This window comes from Oncorhynchus masou, chromosome 16, assembly GCF_036934945.1.
Source record: "Oncorhynchus masou masou isolate Uvic2021 chromosome 16, UVic_Omas_1.1, whole genome shotgun sequence".
NCBI lineage: Eukaryota > Metazoa > Chordata > Actinopteri > Salmoniformes > Salmonidae > Oncorhynchus > Oncorhynchus masou.
The window spans coordinates 6,897,475-6,920,692 of NC_088227.1; the positions used below are offsets into that span (position 1 = coordinate 6,897,475).

A 23,218-nucleotide genomic window follows, 5' to 3' on the forward strand; every position below is an offset into this window, starting at 1 on the left:
TCGCTCCCCCTCTCTCTTTCCCTGAACTCGCCTTCATCGCTCCCCCTCTCTTCCTCTGAACTCGCCTTCATCGCTCCCCCTCTCTCTTTCTCTGAACTAGCCTTCATCGCTCCCCCTCTCTCTTTCTCTGAACTAGCCTTCATCGCTCCCCCTCTCTCTTCCTCTGAACTAGCCTTCATCGCTCCCCCTCTCTCTTTCTCTGAACTAGCCTTCATCGCTCCCCCTCTCTTTCTCTGAACTAGCCTTCATCGCTCCCCCTCTCTTTCCTCTGAACTAGCCTTCATCGCTCCCCCTCTCTTCTTCTGAACTAGCCTTCATCGCTCCCCCTTTCTCTGAACTAGCCTTCATCGCTCCCCCTCTCTCTTCCTCTGAACTAGCCTTCATCGCTCCCCCTTTCTCTTCCTCTGAACTAGCCTTCATCGCTCCCCCTCTCTCTTCCTCTGAACTAGCCTTCATCGCTCCCCCTCTCTCTTCCTCTGAACTAGCCTTCATCGCTCCCCCTCTCTCTTCCTCTGAACTAGCCTTCATCGCTCCCCCTCTCTCTTCCTCTGAACTAGCCTTCATCGCTCCCCTCTCTCTTTCTCTGAACTAGCCTTCATCGCTCCCCCTCTCTTCCTCTGAACTAGCCTTCATCGCTCCCCCTCTCTCTTCCTCTGAACTAGCCTTCATCGCTCCCCCTCTCTCTTCCTCTGAACTAGCCTTCATCGCTCCCACTCTCTCTTCCTCTGAACTAGCCTTCATCGCTCCCCCTCTCTCTTTCTCTGAACTAGCCTTCATCGCTCCCCCTCTCTCTTCCTCCGAACTAGCCTTCATCGCTCCCCCTCTTTCTCTGAACTAGCCTTCATCGCTCCCCCTCTTTCTCTGAACTAGCCTTCATCGCTCCCCCTCTCTCTTTCCCTGAACTCGCCTTCATCGCTCCCCCTCTCTTCCTCTGAACTCGCCTTCATCGCTCCCCCTCTCTCTTTCTCTGAACTAGCCTTCATCGCTCCCCCTCTCTCTTTCTCTGAACTAGCCTTCATCGCTCCCCCTCTCTCTTCCTCTGAACTAGCCTTCATCGCTCCCCCTCTCTCTTCCTCTGAACTAGCCTTCATCGCTCCCCCTCTCTCTTCCTCTGAACTAGCCTTCATCGCTCCCCCTCTCTCTTCCTCTGAACTAGCCTTCATCGCTCCCCCTCTCTCTTCCTCTGAACTAGCCTTCATCGCTCCCCCTTTCTCTGAACTAGCCTTCATCGCTCCCCTCTCTCTTCCTCTGAACTAGCCTTCATCGCTCCCCCTTTCTCTTCCTCTGAACTAGCCTTCATCGCCCCCTCTCTCTTCCTCTGAACTAGCCTTCATCGCTCCCCCTCTCTTTCCTCTGAACTAGCCTTCATCGCTCCCCCTCTCTCTTCCTCTGAACTAGCCTTCATCGCTCCCCCTCTCTCTTCCTCTGAACTAGCCTTCATCGCTCCCCCTCTCTCTTCCTCTGAACTAGCCTTCATCGCTCCCCCTCTCTTTCTCTGAACTAGCCTTCATCGCTCCCCCTCTCTTCCTCTGAACTAGCCTTCATCGCTCCCCCTCTCTCTTCCTCTGAACTAGCCTTCATCGCTCCCCCTCTCTCTTCCTCTGAACTAGCCTTCATCGCTCCCCTCTCTCTTTCTCTGAACTAGCCTTCATCGCTCCCCCTCTCTCTTCCTCTGAACTAGCCTTCATCGCTCCCCCTCTCTCTTTCTCTGAACTAGCCTTCATCGCTCCCCCTCTCTCTTTCATCCCCCTCCTGCTTCTTTTGCAGATGTTTATATGTGAGTGTTTTAGTGTTATTGTAATGAATGCTATTGACACTATATAAAGAAGATTTTAAGTCCTGATTCCTCTCTTTCCTGCTCTCTCACAGGAGCGTTTCCAGTTCCCCTCAAACATCAGCGATGTGTCGGAGGACGCCAAGGACCTGATCTCGCATCTCATCTGCGGCCGCGAGCGCCGCCTGGGCCAGAACGGTATCGGCGACTTCAAGGACCACCCCTTCTTTGCCGGCATCGACTGGGATCACATCCGCTCCACTGAGGCGCCCTACATCCCTGACGTCAGCTCGCCATCTGACACCTCCAACTTCGACGTAGATGACGATATTCTTAAAAACCCGGTGGGTTAACTTGGGGAAACAAGCTATCTAACTAATGATAACAGAAAAATAGTTAGCAAATGCTACCTAGACAACGCAAACTGGAAGCGGGCTAGCTCGTTAACGCAAACTGGAAGCGGGCTAGCTCGTTAACGCAAACTGGAAGCGGGCTAGCTCGTTAACGCAAACTGGAAGCGGGCTAGCTCGTTAACGCAAACTGGAAGCGGGCTAGCTCGTTAACGCAAACTGGAAGCGGGCTAGCTCGTTAACGCAAACTGGAAGCGGGCTAGCTCGTTAACGCAAACTGGAAGCGGGCTGGCTCGTTAACGCAAACTGGAAGCGGGCTGCTCGTTAACGCAAACTGGAAGCGGGCTAGCTCGTTAACGCAAACTGGAAGCGGGCTAGCTCGTTAACGCAAACTGGAAGCGGGCTAGCTCGTTAACGCAAACTGGAAGCGGGCTAGCTCGTTAACGCAAACTGGAAGCGGGCTCGCTCGTTAACGCAAACTGGAAGCGGGCTAGCTCGTTAACGCAAACTGGAAGCGGGCTAGCTCGTTAACGCAAACTGGAAGCGGGCTAGCTCGTTAACGCAAACTGGAAGCGGGCTAGCTCGGGCTTGTTATGGGTGTAAGATGGCACAGTGATGCCATCTGGTGGTAAATGTTAATTAATGTAACTCCAGTGTTTTACTGGTGTACTTGAGATACCCGGATGTATTGCAATGTACTGAACAAGACTGGTTACCTCCATCACGTCATTTAAAATTCAAACGTGTCAGTGTCGGATAACTAACCTTGCTCTCCGCAAATTAGAGTCACCTGTTCTGGTTTACCAAAAAAGCTTCAGTGTTGTTAGCACCGGTTAGACATGGCAGCGAACATTCCCCCTCCCGCCGTTATGAAGCTCAGCGGGGATTGGAGCACGAACTGGGATACGTTTAGAGGTGAATTAGAGGACTATGCGCTAGCAACGGGACTTGTGGAAAAGGACAATGAGGTAGTGGCTGCCACTTTGAGGACTACAATGGGAACTGAATGCCGACACGTGTATATACAAACACAACCTGAACCTAACAGCAGCACAGCAAGGTAACGCTACAGCTAATCTTGATGCTCTTGAACATTACTTTAAGCCAGCAAAGAACGTTATCTACGAGCGTTATGTTTTCGGGTATTGCAAACAGGAGGACGGGGAGTCCATTGACAGCTTTGTCACTAGGCTAAGGGAAAAGGCAGCTTATGGTGCTTTAAGAGATGAACACATCAGAGATAAGATTGTGCTTGGCTAACTGATGAGGGCACCCGCAGACGTTTGTTGACAGAACGTGACCTGACGCTGGTCTTGGCAGTGGACACATGCCCTGCAGCAGGGCTTACTGATATACGGATAAGGTCCATGGAGCTAGAAAGGAAACATATGGACAATGTCAATGCTACATTCAGGCAGCCAGTAAAGAAATCCCCCTTTGCCACAGCTAATGCTAATACCACAGCCAACTCTGCTGTAGAGAACCCCAATACATGCCGATATTGTGGCATTTGTCATGGACGAGGAAAAGAACACTGCCCAGCCTATGGAAAAATATGCAAATCCTGTGGTACAGCTAATCACTTCACAAGGGTCTGCATGAAAAGCAAGAGAAAGGAGGGTAAAGTGCACTCCATGGAAACAAACACAGATGAAGGGAACGACAGCACAGAGGATGTACATGCTAGCGAGTGCATAGGGGCAGTGAGGGCAAAAGGACAAAAGTGGTTTGTCACTCTGCTACTTAATAATAAACCACAGCAATGCCAGCTAGATTCAGGGGCCACGTAACGTTATGAGCCTTAAAGATTAAAGGAGGCTCGCACCCAGAGACAAACTCACACAGAGTAGCACCAAGCTGAAAATGTATTCAGGCCAGTTCATGACCTCTGTAGGTGTGTTTTACGTGGCCAGAAACACACCTTTTGAGTTTGAAATAGTTGAGGCTAGTCAACATCCATTACTGTCAGGTTCTACATGCGAGCGCCTTGGGCTTATTAACTTTACCATTCCAGCTGATCTTAACATTATAGACAAAGTCCAGGCTGGGCCCCTGAGCAAGGAGACACTCCTAAGCAAGTACCATGATGTCTTCAACGCACCGGTCGAGTCAGTTCCCGGGGAAGTCCACTTTGAGTTGGACGCAGCAATCCAGCCTGTCCAGTGGCCATGAAAGCAGCTACGAAGGCTCAGCTTAACAAACACGAAGCTGATGGCCACATCATATCCGTCAGCCTACAGACTAGATAAGTAATATGGTAATCGTCAAGAAACCAGATAAGCTACGGCTATGCATTGATCCTAAACACCTCAACCGGGCTCTGCGACGTTCACATTACATTATGCCCACGTTGGAGGGTTCCCTGGGCCAAGAAGAGGTGGTTGAAGCTTCCGTTTGGTGTCTCCGTGGCTCCAGAGGTGTACCAGCGGAAACAGCATGAGCTGTTGATGAGACTCAGTGGCGTGGAACCCATAGTAGATGACATCGCCATAGTGGGCTGTGGGGACAGTGATGAGGAGGCTGAATGTGACCATGACGCCAAGCTGCTGGCCCTGATGGTCAGATGCAGACAGTTCAAGCTAAGGCTAAGCATAAAAAAGCTTCAGTTTAAAGTGCCAGAGGTCCGCTTTCATGGGCACATCTTGTCCTCCACCGGATTGAAGGCGGATCCTGAAAAAGTGAAGGCTGTCTTGGAAATGCCCCACCCATCTGAAGGGAGTGCAGCGCTTCTTCGGATTTGTCACCTACCTGGCCAAGTTCCTACCGCGGCTCTCTGAAGTGTGTGAGCCACTAAGGAGGCTCATGGACAAGGACAGCATCTGGCATTGGCTCCCAAAACATGACCCAGCGGTGAGGGAAATAAACAACTGGTCACCCAGACACCTGTACTGTGATACTACGATGTGTTAAAACCTGTCACGATTGAGTGACTCAAGCCAGTATGGACTTGGCTGTTGCCTCATGCAGGAGGGCCAGCCTGTGGCATTCGCCTCTAGGGCACTCACTCCAACAGAGCAGAACTATGCCCAGATAGAGGAGTGCCACAGCATTGTGTTTAAATGCCACCACTTCCACCACTACCTGTACAGGCATGACAACATTACCGCAGAGACAGATCACAAGCACCTTATTGCTATATCCAGCAAGCCTGTACTGAATGCCCCGAAATGACTGCAGAGCATGCTACTGGCCCTACAAAACTACAACCTCAAGGTGGTGTATAAGCCAGGGCCAGAGATGTATGTGAGTGACACGCCCAGCAGGGCTACTGCATCAGGCACACACACTCCATGCATGAACAACACGCCGTGTGCAGCTTACAAACAGAGCAAGTGGATGTTGAACACATCAACCAGACTGACTACCTCAATGTTACGGACCAGCGCCTTATACAAATCAGACAGCACACAGAAAGGGACGAGCCACTCCAGGCTTAGAGGTCTGTGATTCTGATGGGCTGGCCTGACTGCAAGGAAGAAACTTCTCTAGCCGTCAGAGAATATTGGCCAGTCAAAGAGGAGCTCAGTGTTCAAAACTGAGTAATTGTCAGAGAGTCATTATTCCCCAGTCTCTGCGCCCTGAGATGTTGGCGCGCGTGCACTCGAGTCGCATTGGAGGTGAGGCCTGTTTCAGACCAGCACGTGACACACTGTATTGGCCAGGAATGCAGAGTGAAATCAGACTGTCAGTAAATGCTCAATCTGCAATGAATATGCCATTGAGCAACAGAGTGAGACGATGATGTCCCACAAGCTACCGATGCGCCCCTGGCAGGGAGTAAGTCTAGATCTCTTCCAGCACAGTGGCAAAGACTTTCTGCTGGTAGTCGATCATTACTCAGGCTTCTGGGAGATTGACCTCCCCGACCTCTCAGCAGAGACAATGATCAAACGGTGCGAATGAAGCCACTACCAGGGGACCGGACGGGCCTCTGGAGACTCGGATCCTGTGTACAGAAAGTGGCACCACGCTCTTATTTGGTTGAAGTGAATGGATCACTTTTCCGTCGTACCAGGGTTTACCTTCGGATTGCTGAGCCAGCACCTACTCAGAACCCCGATGGTCAAAGGGGTCGCATGACGAAAGACGGAACCCCAGCAAGTCACATGGGGACTGAGGGACTGGGCGAAGAGCCAGGGGATCACAGGTCGGCCGCTCCCTCGCCCATCAATACTCCACTTAGACAGTCAGGTGACACGCCTGTGCGGGGACCCGCAGTCCTCGCAGACAAGCACCCTGCCTTTTCACGCTGCGGGCATCTTTCCCAGCCACCAAAAATACTTAATCTGTAGGTTTGCCATTTGGGATTGTTGATGTTGTTGACACAGAGATAAAAGTGAAAAGAGTATCAAAATGTGTTAAGTTGTTACCTGAAAAAAATACAACAAAAAACCTACACTGTTCATGTTGGAAATTATTACTAGGTTTGTTTTGTTAGTGAATTGACAGCTCCTGTCCTATTTTATAAAAGGCAAGATGTTATGGGTGTAAGATGGCACAGTGATACCATCTGGTGGTAAATGTTAATTACTGCAACTCCAGTGTTTTTACCGGTGTGCTTGAGATACCCGGATGTATTGCAATGTACTGAACAAGACTGGTTACTCGCATCACTGCCTCTATCTCGTCATTTAACATTCAAACAGAGCTAGCTAATTAATGCTAACTAGAAACAAGCTCGATCGTTAACACTAAATGGAAAGGAGCTAGCTAATTAATGCTAACTGGAAACAAGCTAGCCAGCCAAGCTAAAGTGAATGAACTCTATTTCACTGATTGGCCAGCGAAAGACACTCAGTTACAGTCCCAGGTCCCTGGTTAAGAATGAAAACCATAAGTGGTTTTGTCCTCCACGACCTCAGTAGTTTAATTACCTCTTCCCTTGGCCAGTTTGGCTGTTCGACCCTAACCGATTTCTTTCTCTTTCTTTCTTTCTCCTATCCAACAGGACATTGGCCCTCCAGTTACGCTCACAGGCTTCACTGGCCAGCACCTGCCCTTCGTGGGCTTCACTTACACCACGGACAGCTGCTTCTCGGACTGCGGCAGCGTCAACAGGGCCGGACTGTCCGACGGGGGCTCCCAGGAGGGCGATCCCAGGGACCAGGAGAGGGAGCTGGGGGTTGAGGTTTTCGAGAGGAGGATCCGCCGGCTGGAGCAGGAGAAGCAGGAGCTGAGTCGCAAGCTGCAGGGTGAGAGGGCAAAAACAAACACACGCACAGATCGCATGCGTAGACACACACACCAGCGAGGCCAGGAGAAACACTCACACAGCATGCACACACAGACAACCTTGATACACACCCTTAGTGTCCCACAGTTTAAAGTGGACATGACTTCTGACCCTTGACCTGTGTTTCTTGCCCCCTCTGACCCCCTCCAGAGTCCACTCAGGCTGTGCAGTCTCTCCACGGGCCGGGCCGCGGTGCCTGCACCCAGGGCCGAGACAAGGAGATGAAGAAGCTCAACGAAGAGATTGAGAGGCTCAAGAAGAAACTTGCAGGTCAGTGTGTCTCAATGTAACCCAATCTGGCAACCCAATGTCATTGACTAGCAACTCAACATTGTCTGGGCGTTGAAATCAGGCCTGGCTGGAACACAAAGGTCAAATACCTGAAAGTGTTTGATGTGCCCTTGGTTTACTTTTGGGGCTATTCCTGGGAAAAAAACGTAGTGTTCTGACCCAAAAGGTTTTCTTCAGGAGAATCTACCAAAATGGATACCATTGCTACAAGGCAGGAAGATTGAAATTCAACGGGCACACAGAATCTACAGTGGTAGTAATAACCATAGCCGTCCCCGCACCCTCATATTCTGCCTGTTAACTAATGAGGGCCGAGTGGATATTCTGCGGTGAACCAGAGCCCTGGAGAACCCACCAAGACATGGGAGATCCAATCTGGCACTCTACCCAGAATACAACAATGAAACTGAAGAGGAAATCCTTCGACAATGACAAATGACAGCAAGAGGACTTCACCTGTTCCTGATATACATCCTGAAGATCAGGAAACGAGTTTAGGAACACTCCAGTATTTTCCATAATGTGAAAGAGGCATAGGCATGCCTTGCAGCTGAGGACAACTACTAAAGAAGGACACTGCTTATCGCCCCCCCCCCAATTCTTCCAGATTCTCCCCATGGCAAATTAAAGAAACAGATAACCACGGCCCCCCTCCTTCCTTGGATACCCCATCGCATGAAAGGTCATCTTAACTAGTAAGATGGACACAACTAATGCTAAGCTAACTAGCTAACGTCACCCATGTTTATTTGTTATTCAGTGACATAAACTACATTATTTGGTATGAGGGGCCTGGTGGATTTGTTAACAGGGCTGTTGACATGCTGGTTATATGGCTAAGATGCAGCTGGCTGGCACATGGCTCTCTAGCTGAGTTGGCTGGCTGGCTAGGTTAGCTGACTGGCACGTGGCTCGCTAGCTGAGTTAGCTAGCTGGCTAGGTTAGCTGGCTGGCACGTGGTTCGCTGCTGGCTGGCTAGGTTAGCTGGCTGGATAATTATTGGGTTCAGGCTGCAAACTGTAGCTGGCTAAAATATTTAGCCGTCAGTAAAGGAGTCCTGGTGTAGGGTAAACATTGTGGGGAAAGACATACAGAGCACTCAGCTTGGTATGAACGTGTTCTGTGAAAAGTAATTTTGCCACGTATTCATGTCATGTTGGATAAAAACAAGTGGCTGACAGAATGGGACTGGACATGGGATGTGTGTCGCTGTTTGGGAGCCTCATGATGTTAGCAAATATGAGTTCCTACCAGCCAAAGAGAGCAGTTGATGCTAGACTTCCTCTCTTGTGGGTGGTTACTGTTTCTATTACTGTTAAAAACCTGATTTTGTTCAAATATATAATGGTGCACAAACATATTTTTTCGTTTATATTGAAGTAGGTGTTTTTTTAAATTGAATTTCTTGTTTATTTTGTCATACACACATCCATAAATATTATATGACTAAGGTTTTAAATGAACCGTGAGCTCACCGTTATGTCGTTAAATTCCCATGGTTTGAACTCTGCTATCAAGTGTACCAAATGCTTAGAATACATCGGACGCAAAAAGATTGTCTATAGATTCTAAAACAGGTACTATAAATGTGTTGCTCAGTCCTCAGCCACTAACTAAATCAAAGGGGTTTTCATATTATTTGATAGCAAACTACGTGTTCAGATTGAGGGTTCTGATAATGACGATGCAGGACATTTTGTATTTGTAACTACGGTTATAAATCACACTAAGATGTGTTTCGCCTCAATCTTCTGTCCAAACTTAACTGATTCTATTGTCCTTCGATCTCTAAGACTGAGATCTTTAGGAATACCAACTTGTTGTGGGAGGAGATCTTAATCAGGTATGTAATTCTCAGATAGGTCTCATTTTTCATCTCACTCTCAAGCTGGTCAGGCCTCTGGTGATCTCATTTGCTGCTAATATTTTAGACACCTGACGTCTAAGGAATTTGACTGTCAAAGATGCTACTTTTTTTTTCTTCAAGACATAATACTTTTTGACGGATAGACTACATATTTGTGGCAACCTATATAAACAGGTGTATTCAGACAATCAAGCTGCTCCCCGTTGTCATTTCTGACTATGGAGCTGTCCTGTATAGTACCTTACTTGACAGCTCCAAGCAGAAAGGTACCTACCATTGCTGCAGAATAAGGCTTTTTTGACACAACTTTTAGCAAAGTTGACATTTTTATTGTTTAATACAGATACATCCACATCCCCCTCAGTCACTTTGGGAGGGGACAAAATGTTTAAGGGGAAACTGTAGCTCGGTTCCCTCAGATCTTAATTTAACTCGCAGTAAAAAATAAAAAAAATAAAAAAAAAGTAGTACATCTAGGAAAAACAGATTGCTCTGGTTGAAATTTTTTTTTTACATGATTTAAAAGATGGGTAGAACACTTTACTGCAATCTAAAGAAGAGTTTATAATGCAACGCGCAAGATTAACATACTATTCTAAGGGGGAGAAAGCTAGTCGTTTTTTGGATGCAAGGCTTAAGCAAAATTAGGCATTTTCTGGTATCAATACAATTCAAACACCATCTGGTAAGATGTCACATGACCTGGCAGAAATGAATAATACATTTAGGCAGTTTTATTCCCAATTATATACATTTTGAGGCAGACCCTGATCATAGTAAGATGACACACTTCTTATCATCATTGGACTTTCCCAAACTCCACAGAAAGCAATCTGGATTCCTTGATTCCCCACGTACTCTTGAAGAACTCAGGAGTGCATTAACATCTATGAAAAGAGGCAAATCACCAGGACTAGGTTTCCCTCCTGAGCTGTTTCTTGATATATGGTACTAATTCTTGGTTCTATCAATCATGCATTTAAATATGGAGAATTCCAGAGACCTCACTGATTGTAGTTTGTTTATTTATTTTTTAAATGCAAAATCTCCCATAGACTGTAAAAGTTATAGGCCCTTAAGCCTTAATACAACAGAGCTCAAGCTGTTTGCAAAGGTACTTTCCATCAGATTGGAACTGCTTGTTGGAAATCTAATTAGTGATTATCAAACTGGGTTTATAAAGGGTCGTTTAGCCTCAGACAATATTAGACGTCTATTCCACATCATAAATGAGTCCAAAAATGACCCAGTCCCTGCTGCACTTTTTTAGTTTGGATGCAGAAAAAGTTTTGGAGGCCTTTGGTTTTGGTAAATCTCCATGTTAAAAACATTGTATTCATGCGTCCCAAGTAGTTGTGCATACAGGAAACATTATATCTAAGACTTTCTGTTTACAACGTTCCACAAAACAAGGATGTCCGATATCACCAACGCTCTTTGCACCATCTTTGGAACCCCTTGCTCAAGTGATGAGATCAACTTATTTCACCCATCGATATTAAAGGTAGCATAAAGTCTCACTCTGCCGATCACACCTTATTGTATTTCTTAGACATCTAAATTTCTCTTTCACTGATTCTGAAAGTATTTACTATTTTCAGTTAATTCTCTGGATATCAAATAAACTGGGGGAAAATCCATACTGGTGCCCCTTAATTGCCCTGAGAAATTGCTTACTTGGCCTGCTACATATCCAGTGCAGTGGCATGAGGCAGACTTTATTTATTTGGGCGTATGCATACCCACCAAAGTTCATTCTGCAAACTTGAGAAATTATGTCAAACTAAAAGAGGAGATCACCTCTGATTTGCAGAGAGGGTTCTCTCTTCTCTCATTACAAGGTAGGATTGCTATAGCAAAAATGAACGTACTCGGTCGACAACATTTTATTTTTCTCTGTGCTACCTGTACCACTTCCGCCAAAATACATTGAGGAATTGAAGTCGATGACCTCAGTTTATTTGGAATAATAAAAAGCCATACATTCAATATGATACTCTTACGCAGTTAAAGGGAATAGGAGGCTTGTCTCTTCCACGTTACAAATGATATTACTTGTCTTTACAAATAAAATCCTTGAGTATGGTCCGATGATTCTATTGCAGCTTCTTGTAGAGGCATGGAGGCACTTGTTGCACCGCATAGACTTACAGTGAAGGTTCTTCCGGTATCAAGGTCAAAACAGCATTCATAAAATTTGGTTAAATTATTTCCAACTCATTACAAGTATGGTACTACGCTAATGAACATATAGGCAACGCTAAGATGTTCTGTGAACCTTCTCCGATATGACATAACCTGCTGACAAACAATAAGCCTTTTGTGTACCCATTGTGGATGGATAAGAGTGTGCATACGCTGTGAGGCATGTATAATGATAAGGGACTGATCCCTTTACACGGCCTCAAACAAATCTATTCACTTCCAGGCTTTTCATGGTTCCTTTACTTACAGTTAAGATCTTTGTTAAAAGCTTATGGTCTACCATGGGATGCCCTGTTACATCCCACATAATGCTTACATGGAAAGACCCTTCATTAACATCTAAAATGGTCTCTGATACATATGATTGGCTGCTGTCTGTTAAATGCTTTACATTGGGTGTCACAAGTATGGAACCGTGAAATGCAGGGACTGGGACACAACCTGAACTGAGATATCATTTGGGAAAATGTATTTGTTTCCTCTAAAAACCCAGCACACCAGCTTATACATAGAAGTTATGAACCCCATTTAGACGTTTTAAGATTAAGCTGATTCCTACTCCAATATGTGATAGATTACATATGAACGCTGTTAGAACACCACTAATGCACATGTTTTTTGAATGTCCTGTGGGGTCCCAGTTCTGGTCACATGTTTTGGGAATGTCCCGTGGGGTCCCAGTTCTGGTCACATGTTTTGGGAATGTCCTCTGGGGTCCCAGTTCTGGTCACATATTCTAGATTTCCTTACAAAATTATGGGTTTCCTGTGAACAAAGATGCACATTTTATTTGTATTGAATGATGACTCTTCACTTGTTTTGCAAATGGTTCGGAACAGAATCATTTATGCGGGGTTAACAGCAGCAAAAAGGTTATCCTTCGTGCTTGGATTACCCCTACAATCCTCTCGTCTCAAACATGAGTATCATATTTTCAAGATATTGTTCGTGTAGAGCGATCAGTGGCCGTTATAACAAAGCTCGGGCAAATCCAGTTGATGCAAGGGATCTATTATGCTAAACTCTATCAGATGTCAACAACTCTTGACCAAGCAATGTACCTGCATGGTAGGGGAGTGTGGGGACGACATTTTATTTTCTGACAATAATAAAGAGTATTTTTTTTAAATTGTAAATTCAACTTCCTTTCTGTAAATGTCATATTGTGCACTCAAATAATTGACTTCTGACAGTATGTAAGTATGTTTATTGTAAAAAATAAAATGTATATAATATACACACACACACACACAGTTGAAGTCTGAAGTTTATATACACCTTAGCCAATTACATTTTTAAACTCAGTTTTTCACAATTCCTGACATTTAATCCTAGTAACAATTCCCTGTCTTAGGTCAGTTAGGATCACCACTTTATTTTAAGAATGTGAAATGTCAGAATAATAGTAGAGAGTGATTTACTTCAGGTTTTATTTCTTTCATCACATTCCCAGTGGGTCAGAAGTTTACATACACTCAATTAGTATTTGGTAGCATTGCCTTTAAATTGTTTAACTTGGGTCAAATGTTTCGGGTAGCTTTCCACAACCTTCACACAATAAATTGGGTGAATTTTGGCCCATTCCTCCTGACAGAGCTGGTGTAACGGAGTCCGGTTTTTGGCCTCCTTGCTCGCACACGCTTTTTCAGTTCTGCCCACACATTTTCTATGAGATTGAGTTCAGGGCTTTGTGATGGCCACTCCAATACCTTGACTTTGTTGTTCTTAAGCCGTTTTGCTACAACTTTGGAAGTACACTTGGGGTCATTGTCCAGTTGGAAGACCTATTGCGACCAAACTTCAACTTCCTGACTGATGTCTTGATGTTGCTTCAGTATATCCACATAATTGTCCTCCCTCATGATGCCATCTATTTTGTGAAGTGCACCAGTCCCTCCTGCAGCAAAGCACCCCCACAACACGATGCTGCCACCCCCGTGCTTCACGTTTGGGATGGTGTTTTTCGGCTTGCAAGCCTCCCCCTTTTTCCTCCAAACATAACGATGGTCATTATGGCCAAACAGTTCTATTTTTGTTTCATCAGGCCAGAGGACATTTCTCCAAAAAGTACAATATTTGTCCCCATGTGCAGTTGCAAACTGTCGTCTGGCTTTATGATGGTGGTTTTGGAGCAGTGGCATCTTCCTTGCTGAGTGTCCTTTCAGGTTATGTCAATATAGGACTTGTTTTACTGTGGATATACAGTGGGGCAAAAAAGTATTTAGTCAGCCACCAATTGTGCAAGTTCTCCCACTTAAAAAGATGAGGCCTGTAATTTTCATCATGGGCACACTTCAACTATGACAGACAAAATGAGGGGAAAAAATCCAGAAAATCACATTAGGATTTTTAATGAATTTATTTGCAAATGATGGTGGAAAATAAGTATTTGGTCAATAACAAAAGTTTATCTCAATACTTTGCGCGTTTATTTCACAAATCCAAATTGATGAGGCGCAGACACTTAGTCCAGACAAAGTCAAAAAAGTTACATTACAGTTAGTAGAAACATGTCAAACAAAGTATAGAATCAATCTTTAGGATGTTTTTAACAATCTTCAATAATGTTTCAACCGGACAATTCCTTTGTCTCTAGAAATGAAAAGGAACGCAGCTCACTCTCACGGCCGCACGCATGATTTAGAGGTCTGGCAGAACGCCATGAGCTTAGTCAAACGGCTCTCATTCGCTCCCCCTTCACAGTAGAAGCCTGAAACAAAGTTCTAAAGACTGTTGACATCTAGTGGAAGCCTTAGGAAGTGCAATCAGACCACATTTTACACTGTATATTGGGAAGGCAAAGACTTGAAAGCCTACAAACCTCAGATTTCCCACTTCCTGGTTGGATTTTTTTTCTCAGGTTTTTGCCTGCCATATGAGTTCTGTTATACTCACAGACATCATTCAAACAGTTGTAAAAACTTCAGATTGTTTTCTATCCAAATGCAATATTATTAGTAGATATCTTAGCTTCTGGGCCTGAGTAGCAGGCAGTTTACTCTGAGCACCTTATTCATCCAAGCTACTCAATACTGCCCATAAGAAGTTAACAAGACATTTGTGAAGTGGTTGAAAAATGAGTTTTAATGACTCCTAAATGTATGTAAACTTCCTCCTTCAACTGTATGTATATATATGTGTGGGGGTGCTTTTCTTTTGACACAGTCAGTGATTTATTTAGAATTCAAGGCACACTTAACCAGCATGACTACCACAGTATTCTGCAGCGAAATGCCATCCCATCTGGTTTGCCCTTAGTGCGACTATCATTTGGACAAAGACCCAAAACGCATCTCCAGGCTGTGTAAAGGCTATTTGACCAAGAAGGAGAGTGATGGAGTGCTGCATCAGATGACCTGGCCTCCACGATCACCCGACCTCAACCCAATTGTGATTGGTTTGGGATGAGTTGGACTGTAGGATGAAGGAAAAGCAGCCAACAAGTGCAAAGCATATGTGGGAACTCTTTCAAGACTGTTGGAAAAGCATTCCTCATGAAGCTGGTTGAGAGAATGCCAAGAGTGTCAAAGGGTGGCTACTTTGAAGAATCTCAAATATATGTATTTGTTATTTCATAGTTTTGACGTCTTCACTATTTTTCTACAAAGTAGAAAATAGTAAAAATAAAGAAAAACCTTTTGAGTAGGTGTTGTCCAAACCTTTGACTGGTACTGTGTGTATATATAAGGCACATCTATGGTTCTTCATCTGTAGGGCTCAGTTCTTGTCACCTTTTGCATAAACAAAGTAGTACGTTTTATTAATTGTGTTTTTTTACAAAATAAATCAAAGATTTTTCCTGAAACCTTTCAGACTCTGATAAGCTGGAGCACCAGCTGGAGGAGGTGGTGACGCTGCGCCAGGACTTCGAGAGCTCCTCCTCCAAGCTGAAGACCCTGGACAAGCAGGTCAAAGCCCTTAGACTAGAGAAGGAGGAAATCCACAAGGTAACATCACTCTTCTCTCCCCCCCCCCCCCTGACCTTCAAACCCACCCCCCCTACCCCAGGCTCATTTTTATTAGTGCACACCATGTGTTTGTTATTGGACAAGTTCAGGCAGCCATAGAAACCCACCATTTTCACATTTTGGTGTGGAGCTGGAGATGATGAATTTGTTCGGTGCTAATTATCTATGTACGTTTTTAGTGTCAGTCGAGCTTATAATTGGTAGTTCACTGATTACTTTTTATTTCTCTCCCGATTCCTCTCCTCTCATCCTCCTTTCTCTCTTTTCTCTCATGCTTTCGCTCCCTCTCCTCATTTCATCTACTCACCTTTCATTCTGTCTGGCTCTCATTTCTCCTGCCTCCTCTGCTCTCTTTTCTTTTGTTGCCCTCTCACTCCCTTCCTCCTCTGCCCTCTTTTCTTTTGCTGCCCTCTCACTCCCTCCCACCCTTCCTCCTCTGCCCTCTTTTCTTTTGCTGCCATCTCACTCCCTCCCACCCTTCCTCCTCTGCTCTCTTTTTTCTATTGCTGCCCTCTCACTCCCTCCCACCCTTCCTCCTCTGCCCTCTTTTCTTTTGCTGCCATCTCACTCCCTCCCACCCTTCCTCCTCTGCTCTCTTTTTTCTATTGCTGCCCTCTCACTCCCTCCCACCCTTCCTCTGCTCTTTTCTTTTGCTGCCATCTCACTCCCTCCCACCCTTCCTCCTCTGCTCTCTTTTTTCTTTTGCTGCCCTCTCACTCCCTCCCACCCTTCCTCTGCTCTTTTCTTTTGCTGCCCTCTCACTCCATCCCACCCTTCCTCCTCTGCTCTCTTTTCTTTTGCTGCCCTCTTACTCCATCCCACCCTTCCTCCTCTGCTCTCTTTTCTTTTGCTGCCCTCTCACTCCCTCACACCCTTCCTCCTCTGCTCTCTCCTGACTCTTTCTTTCTCTCCATTTCCCTCCGCTCTCACCTACCCACCCACCCATTTCACTCAACCTTTCTCTCCCTTCCATCTCTTCCCCATCTTCAACCTACCTCCCCCACATCTCACCCTTCTTCCTCACTCTCTCCCTCCCTTATCTACTCTCCACCTCTCTCTCACCCCCATGCTTCCCCTCACCTTCTCCACCAACAGCAACTGGTGGAGTCCCTGGAGCGCCTCAAGTCCCAGACCAAGGAGCTGAAGGAGGCCCATAGCCAGCGGAAACTGGCCCTTCAGGAGTTCTCTGAGCTGAGTGAACGCATGGCCGAGCTGCGTTCCACCAAGCAGCGCCTCTCGCGCCAGCTCCGCGACAAGGAGGAGGAGATGGATGCTGCTGTTCAGAAGGTGGACGCAATGCGCCAGGACATCCGCAAGACTGAGAAGGCTCGCAAGGAGGTGAGACGGAAAAGTGACTAGCGCGCTGCTCACTAATGCTAACACTTAAAGTGCTAGCATTTAGCTTGCTAAGTAACAATTTGCTTGGTTTTGCTTTATAACACTGAGCTCGCTAACAGTTAGCTTGCTAACCTTTACCTTGCTCGTACTTAGAGTTCTAACTCTTAGCTTGCTAATGTTTATCTTGTTCACTTGCTAAGTCTTTGCTTGCTAGCATCAATAATGGTGGATAATTTAAGACAGTTCACTCAGGCCATTTACTGTTGAAAATTTTTTTGTCAAGGTTCCTGTCTTTGTAAGTGGTCGTTTTCTCTCGTGAGTATACTTTCCCGTGTGAGCTCACGGTTCCTTCATTATCTCTGGCATGCTCACGCGAGAGAGGGAACAGCTGCTTCTGGTCAACTTATTGTCCCCGCCACGCTCGCCCCACCCACCCCATCCTGACCAGAAACAATTTGCCAGTGAGATGTCTCCTTTCTCTATAGTCTCTGGGACACCACCTCTGCAGGTCAGGGGCAATAAGCAAACCAGAGTGGCCCTGTCCCGACCTGAACACATTTAGAAGGTGGAGGTTTCACTTTCTCTACCATCTCTGGTAACATTTGACTTGCTAAGTCTTAGCTTACTAACATTAAGTTCACTAACACTTAGCATGCCAACAATTGTGGATAAAGTTAGCATGCCGGAGGTGGAATGGCAATGTGTTAGCAACATTAAGCAAATTAGCAATGTTTAGCTTTCTGTGATGAGGGCATAATTGAGTGTATTGTTTGTGGTTGATATGTGTATTATTAACTGTGTGTGTGCTTATGTGACTGTGTCTATACAAGAATACCAGACTCTAAACCTCAACACACAACCTGTTTTAGTGCTATGGCTCCTCCTGCTGTTCAGAAAGCACAAACCAACTTCTCTTGTCACGGATAGATATTTATTCTCTATGTTGGTTAGGTTAGGTGTGATTAAGGGTGGGTTATCTAGGTGAATTATATATCTATGTTGGCCTGGTATGGTTCCCAATCAGAGGCAGCTGTTTATCGTTGTCTCTGATTGGGGATCATATTTAGGTAGCCATTACCCCATTGTGCTTTGTGGGATCTTGTCTATGTATAGTTGCCTGCGAGCACTACCTGAGCTTCACGTTTCGTTTAGCGTTTTTTTGTTTTCTTTGAGTTTCACTACCTAATAAAGAGGATGGAACCATACCATGCTGCATCTTGGTCCACTCATTATAACGATCGTGACACCTCTCCAGCTGTATCTTTTATCATCAGCTTTTTATCTATTTGTTTATTTCTCCATCAATGTCAGAATCCCCTTAACCTCTCTGGGATATGTGGGACGCTAGCGTCTCACCTGGCCAAAAGCCAGGGAGAATGTAGAGCGCCAAATTCAAATAAATTACTATAAAAATCAAACTTTCATTAAATCACACATGCAAGATAGCAAATTAAAGCTACACTTGTTGTGAATCCAGCCAACATGTCAGAAAAAAAAGCATACGATGCTATTATCTGAGGATACCACCTCCGTAAACAAAGCGAAAAGCATATTTCAACCCTGCAGGCGCGACACAGAACGCAGAAATAAAAATATAAAACATGCCTTACCTTTGACGAGCTTCTTCTGTTGGCACTCCAATATGTCCCATAAACATCACAAATGGTTCTTTTGTTCGATTAATTCAGTCGATATATATCCAAAATGTCCATTTATTTGGCGCGTTTGATCCAGAAAAACACCTGTTCCAAATTGCGCAACGTGACTACAAAATATCTCAAAAGTTACCTGTGAACTTTACTCTATGCAAACGGAACGCCGGAGTTCTGTTTGCGTCTCTCTGTTTGCGTCTCTCGCTACACAGTTCTACGTACCTAAATGCAGCTGAATTTTTGGAACGGACCGTATAAGATACACCATAGCTCAGTTTGCATAGAGTTTGTAGAGCCCTTTTAGGGGTTAGGAAACATAATACACACACTGCCAAAACAACCCAGGGTTGTATCTCAGTAGTCCTAAAATGGCGTCCTCCACTGACATTGAAGAACTAGGCAGGTTCAAGCGAATCCCTAGAAGGCTTCCTCCATATTGCTTTGGCCTTGCCTGTGTTTTTAGATTAGTGCAGAGTTTAGACTATTGGCATGCACCCTCAGGCCTTCCCCGAGATGTGCGCTAACAGAGTCCATATGGGTTTTGGTGACCCCAGCTGAAGATAATGGGGCCAGGGAGGGTGATAGACCAATGTCTCATCTCCTCACCATCTCCCAAATACTGTTCATTCATATTCACAGTACTGGTATGCATAATGCCAATACACATTTACTCAATACATGCCCATGAATGTTTGGTGTGGTATATGAGTGCATAAATATTTCCTGGTGGAAGGATATAAAACTGTGTATGTTGATGTTAACCTCTGCTTTGTCTCAATGTGTTTGTGTGTTAGCTGGAGGCCCAGTTGGAGGATGCCAAGGCGGAGGCATCTAAGCAGCGTAAGCTGCGCGAGCACAGCGAGGTCTACTCCAAACAGCTGGAGATAGAACTGGAGATCCTCAAGGTCAGAGATCACACACACTCCTTTTCACTGATGTTCCTGTGCCCTTTCACTCTCCCCTCTCCCTCCTCTACCTGTCTCAACTCTCCTCTCCCTACCCCTACTAGTACCTCTCCTTCTCCCCACCTACCTTTCTCCTTTCCCTGCTGTGCTTCCCTTTTCCACCCTTTTCCCTATCCTCGTACTCTCTCCCCTATCCCCCTGCTCTCCCTTTCATTCTCTTTCCCCTCCCCCACTTCCTCGCTCTCTCCACTATCATTGTACTCTCTCCTCTATCCCCTGCTCTCCCTTTCATTCTCTTTCCCCTCCCCCACTTCCTCGCTCTCCACTATCCTCGTACTCTCTCCCCTATCCCCCTGCTCTATATTTTTCCTTCTCCCCTCCCTTCCCCCCAGCTGGCTGAGGGGTCTTCCCTCTGGCATGGCTATATATAGTTGTGTGTGTTTGTTGTTGTTGGCAATGGGTCTAGACTAACAACTGGCCCCCATAGAGCATTATGGAGGCTTGACTGGGTTGCAATTAGAGCAAGGTTTATGGCCTGGCATGCAAAACTACTTTACTGTATATACTTCTTATCTAAACCAGGGCTGACTCAGTCAGGGCTGGATTGGGAGGTCCCTTGGCTTCCAGGAAGCAAGGCAATAATGATGAGAGAAAAAATGAGAGAAGCATTTCAGACATTCTTGTCTATCGTTTTTGTGACGTTGCTAGCCTGTCACTTTGTCCACCCCATTTTCAGATTTTTTCCTTTTCAAAAGGGGTTCAAACTGTAGAACCCAGTTCCTACATTTGAATATAAAAATGGATTTTATCCAACAAAACAATGCTGCATTTTATCTCTGGGACCCTCAGGATGACAAATCAGAGCAAGATTATTGAATGTAAGTACATTATTTACCCTCAGAGATGAATGTATCACACCAGTTGCCGTGATGAAAGTGTTGTTGTACACTCTCCTCAAACAATAGCATGGTAGTTTTTTATTGTGAAAGCTACTGTAAATTGGTCAAAGCAGTTAGATTAACAAGAATTTAAGCTTTCTGCCCATGTCCTGGAAAGTTTGTTACTAACATAATTCTAGTCACAATAGCACACGTATGCAACAACCGTCCCGGTATAGGGACACCGATCCCGTAGATCCTTAACCTCTCTGGGATATGTGGGACGGTAGCGTCCCACCCTGCCAACAGGCAGTGAAAGTGCAGGGCGCCAAATTCAAAACAACAAAAATCTCATAATTACAATTCCTCAAGCATACAAGTATTTTACACGATTTTAAAGATAAAATTCTCGTTAATCCAGCCACAGTGTCTGATTTCAAAAACGCTTTACAGAGAAAGCACCACAAACGATTATATTAGGTCACCACCAACTCGAAGAAAAACACAGCCATTTTTCCAGCCAAAGAGCGAAGTCACAAAAAGCACAAATAGAGATAAGATTAATCACTAACTTTTGATGATCTTCATCAGATAACACTCATAGGACTTCATGTTACACAATACATGTATGTTTTGTTCGATAAAGTGCATACTTTTACGAAAAAAATTCATTTTACATTGGCATGTTACGTTCAGTAGTTCTAAAACATGCAGTGATTTTGCAGAGAGCCACATCTATTTACAGAAGTACTCATAATAAATGTTGATGAAAAATACAAGTGTTATACATGGAATTAGAGATATACTTCTCCTTAAAGCAACCGCTGTGTCAGATTTCCCGAAAACTTTACGAAAAAAGCAAACCATGCAATAATCTGAGTACAGCGTTCAGACAACAAAGCAGCCAAAAAGATATCCGCCATATTGGGTAGTCAATATTAGTCATAAATAGCATTATAAATATTCACTTACCTTTGATGATCCTCATCAGAATGCACTCCCAGGATTCGCAGTTCCACAATAAATGGTTTTTTTTTTCGATAATGTCCATTTATGTCCAAATAGCTTCTTTTGTTAGAGCGTTTGGTAAACAAATCCAAAAGCGCGAACGTCGGACGAAAAGTTTAAAAAGTTCCGTTACAGGCCGTAGAAACTTGTCAAACTAAGTATAGAATCAATCTTTAGGATGTTTTTATCATAAATCTTCAATAATGTTCCAACCGGAGAATTCCAATGTCTGTAGAAAAGCCATGGAACGAGAACTAACTCTCTCGTGACCGCTCCTCAGAGCCTGTGGCACTCTGCCAGACATCTGACTCATTCCTCTCTCATTCGGTCCTACTTCACAGTAGAAGCCTCAAACAAAGTTCTAAAGACTGTTGACATCTAGTGGAAGCCCTAGGGAGTGCAACATAACCAATATCCCAATGTATCTACAATAAGGGCTGAGTTAAAAACTACAAGCCTCCGATTTCTCACTTCCTGGTTGGATTTTTCTCAGGTTTTCGCCTGCCATATGAGTTCTGTTATACTCAGACATCTTTCTAACAGTTTTAGAAACTTCAGTGTTTTCTATCCAACTACTAATAATATGCATATATTAGCATCTGGGACAGAGTAGCAGGCAGTTTACTCTGGGCACCTTATTCATCCAAGCTACTCAAACCTGCCCCCGTGTCACCAAGAAGTTAAGAGGATTTATAAACTTTCTCTCTTTCATGTTGTACATTTTTTGTTTATTTGCCATTTCTCTCACTTCCTCCCCCCAGGTGAAGCAGCTGGGCAGTGCGCGCGGCAGCGGAAGCAGCAGCAGCCCAGGGCTGCTTCAGGAGCTGTCCAAGGTAAAGTCGGAGCTGGACAAGAAGGTGCTGTCCTACGAGGAGGAGCTGGTGCGCCGCGAGGCCTCCCACACCAGCGAGCTCAAGGGCCTCCGGAAAGAGCTCCACGACTCAGAGGGCCAGCAGCTCTCCCTTAACAAGGAGCTGCTCGTACTCAAGGACAAGCTGGAGAAAGCCAAGAAAGAGAGGTGGGTTTAGGATAGGCTTTTCCAAGAGCAAGAGGTGGGTTAGGATAGTAGAGGTCTAGCTAGGACAGGTTTTAATAGCATAGGCTTTGTCGAGTGAGAGGTGGGCTAGGCTAGCATCCACTATAATTATTTACACCCATTGATTCTTGGAGAATATAACTTGTGAGCTCAGGTCAACTGTCGTCCCCCATCAGAACCCCAAATATAAACTTGTTTTACTCCAAACTTTGTAAGCAACCTAATTATAAACAAGTACTACAGCTTCAAAACAAGCCTTTCATTTCGAGCTCATATGAACTGTCTATAGATGTAAGAGGGGCTACATTTGCCCTGTCCTCAAGCTGTTTAACCAAGGGTGACCGACTGTTTGACCTGCAGACTTGAGTACTTGAGATCTCATTCTGTGCGTGTGTGTGCAGGCAAACCGAGATGGACGAGGCAGTAGGCGCTCTGAAGGACAAGTACGAGCGTGAGCGCAGCATGCTGACCGAGGACAACGGCAAGCTGACCGCGGAGACCGACAGGGTAAGGACCACACATACGTACAGAGGTACACGCTGTGGGAAAGACGGGCGTTGTGAATGGACACATAACCTGACACTCTCTCTCTCGCTATCGCTCTCTTCTTCTCCCCCCCACTCTCTACCTCTTTCCTGCTCTCTCTTTTCCTGTCACTCTCTTTCTCTCTCTTCCCCCCTCTCCATCTCCCCCACTGTCTCCCGGTCCCCCCC

The 23,218-nt window shown here is 45.3% G+C and overlaps 1 protein-coding gene across 2 annotated transcripts in view; it reads left to right on the forward strand.

Moving 5' to 3' along the window:
* Positions 1-23,218, forward strand: part of LOC135557382 (serine/threonine-protein kinase MRCK beta-like) — a 143,302-nt gene that overhangs the window by 67,285 nt on the left and 52,799 nt on the right. For both annotated transcript variants that reach the window (XM_064990602.1, XM_064990603.1), the window contains exons 8-15: positions 1,870-2,118; positions 7,073-7,316; positions 7,508-7,627; positions 15,534-15,667; positions 16,784-17,026; positions 19,473-19,583; positions 22,231-22,487; positions 22,907-23,012. In XM_064990602.1, coding sequence (XP_064846674.1) covers positions 1,870-2,118; positions 7,073-7,316; positions 7,508-7,627; positions 15,534-15,667; positions 16,784-17,026; positions 19,473-19,583; positions 22,231-22,487; positions 22,907-23,012 — 1,464 coding nt within the window. The remainder of the gene's footprint in view (positions 1-1,869; positions 2,119-7,072; positions 7,317-7,507; positions 7,628-15,533; positions 15,668-16,783; positions 17,027-19,472; positions 19,584-22,230; positions 22,488-22,906; positions 23,013-23,218) is intronic.